The 10,091-nt window shown below is 26.1% G+C and overlaps 1 protein-coding gene across 1 annotated transcript; it reads left to right on the forward strand.

The window, feature by feature from the left end:
* Positions 1-264: 264 nt before the first annotated feature.
* On the forward strand, positions 265-10,017 carry LOC117211444 (DNA-directed RNA polymerase, mitochondrial). The gene is made up of 18 exons (XM_033455308.1): positions 265-590; positions 2,627-2,743; positions 2,827-3,029; positions 3,422-3,582; positions 4,086-4,438; positions 4,538-4,881; positions 5,036-5,305; positions 6,365-6,712; positions 6,890-7,060; positions 7,179-7,304; positions 7,407-7,607; positions 7,783-8,058; positions 8,236-8,481; positions 8,569-8,728; positions 8,846-9,089; positions 9,185-9,356; positions 9,559-9,650; positions 9,814-10,017. Exons 1-18 carry the CDS (start codon positions 449-451, stop codon positions 9,932-9,934), a joined length of 3,747 nt encoding a protein of 1,248 aa, XP_033311199.1. The 5' UTR covers positions 265-448; the 3' UTR covers positions 9,935-10,017.
* Positions 10,018-10,091: the final 74 nt, after the last annotated feature.

The following is a 10,091-nucleotide window of genomic DNA, read 5'->3' on the forward strand; positions in this document are numbered from 1 at the left end:
TCACCATTCATATTGCAAAAATTATTATTTATCTTTAGCAGAATGGAATTAGTTGTAACTATTACAAAAAAAGAACTTTTTTCTAATTTTACACTTTCCATTTTAATAATTTAAAATTCGATAAAACAATTTATATTGCTACATATTATAATTTAACAATATGATGTGTTGTAGATTAAAACTAAATTAACAATTCATATTTAATCAGCAAGTAAATATGAAATTTTCTCTGTCTGAAATGAGTATAAAATCTTAAGAATTTCCATTCTACAAGATGCCATCTATTAACTGCATGTTCATTTTGTTCGTGAATGTGAAATGCTACTTTTCATTTCGTGGGTTATATTATGTTGTAAATAATGATAATTTTCCTATATAAATTTATCATTATCTGTGAGATGATTAATTATTACATAGTTAGTGGTTAACTTTATGTAATCGTATAAAAATGTACAAACTTTTAATAACACGAGTTACGGAACGAATATCTCCACATGGTGTTTTCTTCATACCGAAGCAAGTAATAACGATGCAGCGATCAATGCGTCTATGCTCCTTCTGTAACTTTTACCACGGAAATATATCAAAATGTATGTTTACATTGTATATAATTCAGTTTTATGAATAATTTATATATATAAGTATTTTATTACTTTTTGTCTGCCGGCTACAAAATGAGATTGAAGTAATTTATATATGTACATATTTTAGGGTTTGTATCATTTAAAGTTTCAATTTTTGAGATTATTAAGTTATTACATGATCAGGTTATAGTATAATATTTTAAAATATTTATCAATTATAATTTCATTATTAAAATGTTATGTAATTTTTATTATTTTCCCATTTCAATGATATTTACATAATAAACGAATTAACCTGAAAAATCTCGTGCTGCTTTTCACACATGATTGCGTTTCTATTAGACCTAAGCGTTTTATGAAATTTTATTATGATAGATATAGAAAAATTTTTAATGTGTTACTTAACATAATAAATTTATCATTAGCATATCATTTTCTGCGAAAGTTGATTTTAAGATAGCCACTTTGAGCGCTGTTATTTGATATGACATATTTACGATGGCGGGCAAAAAAATGTTTAAAATTCATACTTGTGTACAATATGTATATTACATTAATAATAACTTTGCATTAAATATTTTTTACCATATTGATAACAGTCATCTCTTATATGGACAAACGCCATCATGCATAAGTATTTGAACATTTCCAAATTATTATAAATATATAAAATATATTTCAAATAGAACTTTATACTAATTTTCGCTTCTGATCTTACCTCGGACTACCATATATAGTTATTAGATGTGGATGAAAACGATAGTTGATATTAATTAGTATAAATAAAAATGTATCAATTGAAGATGCCCAAGAATTGCTTGTGCATTAATACCTAAGTTAAATGACTTTAAGTATACCTGTTCAATGTTGGGATTTTTAAATGATTAGAATATGTATTTGCAACCACACTCTAAAAGTTTATATAGATTTTATAAAATGCCAGCTGTTTATTAAAAATGAATATGAAACTTGATTGGCGCAGATATATTCTTTGTTTCAATATCAATTTAGCAGAACATTTGATCCCAATTATGGCAAGAAGTAAAGAATTAACAGTAGAGCAACAATCTTCTGTCATAATATTGAAAATATAATAAGAATATCAATGTTTTAATTGGACTACATTAAATGTTTAAGTACTTATACATGGGAGTGTATATATTATATCTATTTATAACTGTTTTTGTCAAAATTAATTGTATTTTCTAAAAATATGGTGTTTTGTGTACCGATTATCCATTAAATTTTCTTTTGTTCTTTACTGTAACAATCGAAGCTTGAACTACAAGCTATAAAGCACTCAAGAAAATTTGCATATCATTTGGAAATGATTTTCCTAACAAATATATAATATATAGTAGTTTCAAAAATTGATCGTGGAAATGAAAGATCAAAAGTAAAATCGAATAGTATTCATGACGTTTGTTATGAAGTTTCATAATAAAGATACACAAAAAATTGTATTTATACAAAGTAAAAGGTACATATATTAGGGGATTTAATTCATAATGCAAAGCAATGTAAATATGAATAAAGTGAAAATCATTTTGATAAATAATTTTAAAACTTAGTTGGGAAACTAATATAATTTTTTATTGGAATTATCTGTTTTTAACAGTGCAACATTATATGACTAAGAAAATAATAATGTATAATTGGAAATAATGTATATAGGAATAATATAATAAACAAGAAGTCCTAGAGTTTGACAGTTTAATTTTGTCAGCATATTGTATATTGTGACAACTAGTAAAAAATGTCATATACAAATAAGCCACCTTTACCACATAAACCACATAAACCTTTTTAAAAAATTACAAGTATAAAAATAAGAAATTTGTTATAATAAGTATTTGACATAATAAATTTATTTATTAACAAATAGATATTATCTTAAATATATGCCATGTAATATTTAATGTAAATATGTATTATATGTATAAGATATTAGATATGAATTTGGTGTTTCACATTCACATACATTTTTTAATTATTCATGTTTACAAGCTTATAACTGTAATGTACATTCATTTTATTTATAGCTATCAAATACCAGCAAGTTCGTATTTATGGTACAACAACAGTAGATATATTGAGTCATTCACCAATAAAGAAAGGAAAAAAGCAAAGAACAAAAAAATATGCCGAATTATTAGCAGGTAAAATTTGATATTATATTTACATAAATGTGTTTCACATATTGACATAAATTATTCTGCAATATTGTACCTTTTTATTATAGTAACAAATAAAACAGCAAGTACTAAGAGGACTGAAATAGAAAAGTTAACAGCATCTGATTTACCCATGCTTGTTGATAATCCTGACATCACTACAGATAATTCATGTGAAAGTAAAGATGTTACACTTAATCAGCTCTTTGATTCAAAATATATGAATGAAAATTATCATGATTTTTGTGATACTGAAATTTATTTAAATATTGTAAGTTACAGTAATTTATTCCTAATTGATTGTGTTAAATTATTTGCTTTACTTTAAATATTAAAATATTAAACAGAATATTAAACATAATTATTTAGAAATTAAAGTATATGTAAATTTGGATCTCAATAAAAAAAAATAAGTTGTTATTTTTATAAGAAGTTTAGTTCATAAACAATAATTTATTTCTGTAAATAAAAATATTAATCCATAGTGTCAAGCACAATATTATTGTGATACACCAGAAATCAGTTTTTCTAAATTACAACTTAAAAAGTATTTTACAGTTGAAAATTGAATTTTTAAAAAATTCTTCAAACATAATGTTACATTATTTAAGTATTATAACATAACAAGATTATACATTTATTTACTTTATAACTCATTAATAGGAAAATAATGTAGATATAGTTACTGAAAATGAAATGAAAGATAATTTGAATATTGGTAATGAAATCAAGAATAATATGCTTCAAAAAGATTCCACATTTCATTCTATTAAACAGACCAAATTGAAAGATCAGAAGTTGGAGAATGTGTTAAAGTTAAGCACGTATGTATTATAAGAATGAAATTATGTGATTTTGAAATATTTGTTTTCATATTATACCATCAATTTGATAGCTCTATTTTTATCAATATCTTTCCTTTGTGATTTTGTACATGTGTAGAGTCATGCAGCATGTAGATTATTACTTATTAAAACCATTACTAAACATTACAACACATTACAAACAATATGATATGAGATTTTCTTAGTTTATTATAAAATTTAATTTTTGTTACTGTACTAAACTTTATAGTTATCATTTTATTTTGAAAATGATCATATTGAAATTGTCTTGAGCAGAAATATAAACAATTTTTAATAATATAAAATTTTCATGATATATTTTTCTCTTTTAATTCTTACTTTAACTTTTGTTGAATATTGTAACTTTATAAAATATTTATTATTATTATTTACTAAATTTTGTTTTGCACATATAATTAGTATTGTATTATTTTGTAACTTTAATTAAAAATAATTTTTACTAACAAAACTGTTTCTCTTAGAGGTAATGCACATAAGAAGATGGAAATATGTAAAACTGAAAACAAGTATAGAGTAAAAAATTATGTTGAAAGTTTATTAGCACATATACAAGTTTATTTAAGTTGTGGATTGTTAAACAGAGCAAACAAAACCTTAATGAAATGTAGGAAATATGTTAAAAATAATTTGGAATGTAATGAAATTATTAAGCTTTACAATATACTTTTGGAAGCTTATGCTTTCAGAAGACAAATAGGAAAAGTTTTAGAGTTATATGATATGATAAAAAATGATTCTTTAACACCAACATCCCAAACTTATGGATATATATTTGATGCTTTGGGAAATGAGACTGTAGATAAAAAACAAATTGGTAATTATATATACATATTTTATTGCATATAAATTTTTAATATGATTGAATTTGCATGTATAAAGGAAAATATACTATAATAATCTATTTCATTTGCAGAATTACTCAAAAAATTAAATGTTGAAATGAATAATTACAATATATCTTTCGATGATATCTTTAGTAAGTCATACTTTAAAATTAGTCAGCAAAAAAATATATTAAAGGCAATTAGGATATTAATACCAGACTTTGAACCAGCATACGCTACATTAAATAGAAACTATAGATGTAAACTTGTAGAAAAAATTCAAATGGCAAGTAGCTGTGAAAGTCCAGCAAAAGGAATATTAACAATAAAACAACTAAAAGATTTGTTAGAAACACAGCTTCAAACTGAATTAAAAATTGAAACACAGATACCAAGTATTAAAGTATGCAAGGAAAATATAAACACTAATCTGGTAAGATATTATTATGCAATATTCTATTGCCTAATATTTCAAATATATATTAATTTTTATACTTAAAAATTACACTTGCTTTTATAAATACAAATGCTTTTTATAAATCTTCAAGATTTGATATAGTACTAATGGTTTCTTTATCGTATATCAGGAAACAAAAATTATGGAACTAGAAAATTATTGGAAAGATGCAGCATTGGCAGCTTTTGAAAGGAATTTGAAGTGCTTAAAACAAAAGGAGTGTCAATCTCATAATGCTCTGACGATTTTGTATCCATTTTTAGAAGTTTTGGATAAAGAATACTACATAGATGCTATATTACGTGAAATTAGACAATTAGCTGCAGGATCAGAAACTTTTAGTTCATCTCTTAAATCATTATACGTTGCATTGGGAAAATACATTTATAGGAAGTATGAGGTATGAAACTATTTATATGTCGGAGAAGTGTCAGGAATAGGGTTGTGGGCGTTTGCTAGATCTTCATTGGAATTGGCCATCGCTGTGTTATAACGACGGTACGGCCTGGTAATACGAGTATGGATACTACCGATTCGACAATCAACCGCGGTGGTTGGGCACTGGCGATACTAGTGATGTTGGTCTTAGGTTCGATAACGAATCCACGGTCAACGGGAGCATAGATATACTTGCTCACACAATACTCACAGCTCGTAAGGCGCTACTCTCTTTGTCGAGGAGATCGCAAGAAAGAATGAATTTTCGTCCCGATGATGCCACCGAGGAAAACTATGATGGGGTGTGTCTAAGGACACGAGATCATCGGATTCGTTGAGTATAGCCGTCGTTCAGAAAGTAAGGGAAATTGACGTCGCTGTCAATTGGTCAATTTGGGACAAAGACTGCCTGTCCGTTTGAAAAATCTTAATTACCGAAAAAACCCAGGTTTTATAGCGGGTCCTCGGGCTAACTGGACTTGTACTATGTAAGTGCCTCAACATCTGGTATTCATTGTCCGAAGGAACCGTTGGCATGTTTCACTGTCAGGCACCTCTATGGGTATTTCCTTTAATGAGGGTCATAATATCACTCCACACCTTTGTTAGACGAAGCGCCCGTCCCGTTGACCGCGGCTACGTTCGGCGGCTGATGGTCGCCTTGAGCCCAAGTTTATTATCACAAATCGCAACCAAGTACAATTGGGCAAAATTGTTTTTTTTTTTATTTATTAAAATTACAATCAATTCTCGCATTGAGAATTTTCAGTAATTTTTCTGGCGTGGCGCAGTGACATGGCTGATTAAATTGGGCAGAATGACGGCAAATTGTTTAATTATAACTGTAAGCTTTAATTACAATTTTACGGATTTTCCCGAAGTTCCAGAGGGAAGGCTCCGGTGTCCTTTCATCTCCGACATATATAAATTATATTTATACATTTGTTGATAAAATATTTGTGTACTTTGTCATTATAATATTCATACACATACACTCAATTTTTATAATCTTAATTTATAGATTGAAATAAAGAAACAAACTGGAGTGTTAGATAAAATTATTAATATTTATTCAAAATACCTTGAATGGTACTTACATCCTGAAAAAATGCCACATTTAAATAATATGAATAATCGTACTGTATGGGAATATTTTGAGTATAAGGAAACAAAATATGGTACACCTTTAAATTTTACCTCTGTAAATTGGCCTATGAATGTAATAATAAATATTGGCAAATTTTTGTATCATATTATCTTGAATGATATTATGCTTAAACCTGACATTTTAAAAGAACAAGATTTAAAATATTCAATCCCTGCATTTTATACATTGTTTAGGAACAAAGGAAGTTATTTATCAGAACAGGTTTGTATGGAATATTATTAATTAAATATTGGAATATTCAAAGTTTTATAGTACCCAATATTTTCAGCTAGTTTTATGGGGAAGGTTGTTGAACTCATTAATATCTGAGAGTTTTAGAGAAAAAATTAAATATTATTTAAATATTTTTAATACATAAAATTTATTTTTATGTTACAGATTAAACCACATCCTCTGGTATCAAAGTTATATAGAAACGTACATTTAAAAACATTAACATTTGAATCACTTCTTCTACCTTCTTATAGTCCACCAAGTCCATGGGTTTCAATACATTTAGGAGGATATCTTATAACGAAAACTGATTTTATAAGAACCTCAAGTGATTTTGTAAGCTTGCAATTTTTATTTATTTTTTAAGTATATATATATTATACAACAATATATATATTATTTTCAACATTATACTATATAAGAGAAATGTATACTATTTATATTTTTTATTTAGGGTTGCTTATGGCATAAATTTGAAAATACAGAACCAGAACAGTTATTTCCTATATTTGATTCATTGAATCAGCTTAGTTCTATTCCATGGAAAATTAATACTGCTATACTCGATATTGTAATTAAGGTAATTCTGATATTAGAATAATTGTCTAATAGCTCTTATTGATAATGAATACAAATTATAATTATTATAAATAATTTCCATTTGTATGTGTTTCTTAATTAGATTTTTCAAGATGGTGGTTCTGTAGAATTAAATGTTCCTCAATCAGTTTCTGTACTAACTCCACCAGGTCCAATAAATAAAAATGCTACTGTTGAAGAGAAACAAAAAGCAGCAATAGCAATAGCTCAATATAATCAAAAGAAGTATGATACGTATTCGTTGTGGTGTGATACTCTTTATAAGTTATCCATCGCCAATCATGTATGTTTTTTATCTTTTCAAATATATTAATTTTGTATTGATAAGCAAATTACTGTTAAATTAGATATGAAGTATATATTAGACTATTTTTAATTCCTTTATAATTCTTATAACTAAATACGTAATTTTATATATTTATACCATTCTATATAGTGAATTCTTTATTTTTTTAAAGTTTAGAAACAAAATATTTTGGCTCCCACATAATTTGGATTTTAGAGGAAGAGTTTACCCAGTACCTCCTTATTTAAATCATTTATCATCTGATTTGGGCCGGTCTTTACTTTTATTTGGAAAGGGAAAACCTTTAGGTCCAAATGGATTAGATTGGTTGAAATTACATGTTATTAATTTAACTAACTTTAAGAAAGCAGGTTCTGTTAAAGAACGGCTTGAATATGCAAATCAGAATATGGATAATATACTTGACAGTGCTACTAAACCTTTAACAGTAAGTTTTTATTTCAAATAAAAGGATTGCTTTTTATTTTAATATATTAAAGGACAAGATGAAATGGCTACATAAGAAATTCATAATTACATGTTTATACTAAATAAACCTACACAGTTTTTTTAAATTAGGATACTTGAAATAATTTTAAATAGAACTGGTATTTATATTGTAAAGGGTAAAATGTGGTGGAAACAATCAGAGGAACCATGGCAAACTTTAGCTGGGTGCATGGAAATAGCAAATGCATTAAAAACACCAAATGTAGAAGAATATGTGTCTACGTTTCCAGTACATCAAGATGGCAGTTGTAATGGACTTCAACATTATGCAGCACTTGGTAAAGATAAAATTGGTGCGGAAAGTGTTAATTTACATCCATTTGATACCCCAAAAGATGTATATTCTGAAGTTGTGTCAATTGTAAGTTTACTGTATTACACAAAATTGTAGCTTGCAATATATATATGTAAATATTTTTGGAAAGAAAAATATTCAGTTACATTTTAGATTGAAACACAACGACAAATTGATGCAAAAAATAATGTTAAAATTGCACAAATATTGGAAGGATATGTAAAAAGAAAAGTTATAAAGCAAACTGTGATGACAACAGTATATGGTGTAACAAAATATGGTGCAAAACATCAAATAGCAAAACAGTTAAAAGGTAAATTTCATTTTTCAATGTATGCAGAATATTTGGACAAAAAAGAAAAGATTTAAGGTATATTGTTACGAACCAAAAAGAGATGAAAATTTATTTTAATATTCATATTTCGTGTAGATATGGAAAACTTTCCAAAGGAACATATTTGGTCTGCTAGTATATATTTAACTGAAAGCACATTTCACAGTTTAAGAAAAATGTTTAAAAGTGCAAGAGAAATTCAAGATTGGTTCACAGAATGTGCTCAAATTATTTCTTCTATTTGTTGTGAAAATGTGGAGTGGGTTACTCCATTAGGTCTTCCTATTATACAACCTTATATGAAACAAAAATCTTTAAATAACTATATTAATGATAATAGGTTAGTACAAGTATATAATTTTGTAAATACATCAATTTACTTTTAGTATCTAATATTGTAATGTTCAAAAGTAACATTTTTGGAAATGTTTATAGGAAACCTGATAAGATAAAACAACGAAATGCATTTGCACCAAACTTTATACACTCTCTAGATTCCACTCACATGATGCTTACTGGGCTAAATTGTAATAAAAATAATATTACTTTTGTCTCAGTACATGATTGTTTTTGGACTCATTCTTGTACCATAGATGCTATGAATAAAGTAAGTAAACTACTAAGTAAAGTAATTTACTGCACCATCCATACATTTCAATGTTTTTGAATATAATACATAGTATAAATCTAATAGTACTCCAACAGTCCACAAAATATAAAGTAAATTATAAACAAATGTAAAATGAATATAAATTGGATATTCAAATGTTTTTCATATTTTCTTATAGATACATAATTATTTTTTATAGATATGCAGAGAACAATTTGTTGCTCTTCATTCTGAACCCATCCTTGAAGATTTAGCTATATTTTTTGTGAAACGATATTTACCAATTTATAAGTAAGTAATATTTACAAAAATATATATTTCTAGTAAAAATATAGATTTATAATTTACAATGCAATACAATATAAATTAATGTACTGACAGTATTATATTTAAATATTATATAATGTTAATCTAATAAAACGTATATTTTAATTTGAGTATAATATAATTTCAGACAATTAAAGTGTAAAGATAAGCCTGACATTGAAACAATACGCAGATGTTTAACTAATGTACCATCAAAAGGTACTTTTGATATTAATAATGTTTTGTCGTCTGTATACTTCTTTAATTAAATTTTTACAAGTCTTAGAACATTTTATGTAAATTAATGATAAAAATAAATTACTCAAATATAATGTAGTTTTTATATCCCTTACTTTATATGTATTCAATTCGTAATTTATGCCTAAGTCATTATATTTTAATATTCATAAAATAGTTCTTTATTGA

This window comes from Bombus bifarius, unplaced genomic scaffold (genome assembly GCF_011952205.1).
Source record: "Bombus bifarius isolate JDL3187 unplaced genomic scaffold, Bbif_JDL3187 scf7180000008233, whole genome shotgun sequence".
Lineage (NCBI taxonomy): Eukaryota > Metazoa > Arthropoda > Insecta > Hymenoptera > Apidae > Bombus > Bombus bifarius.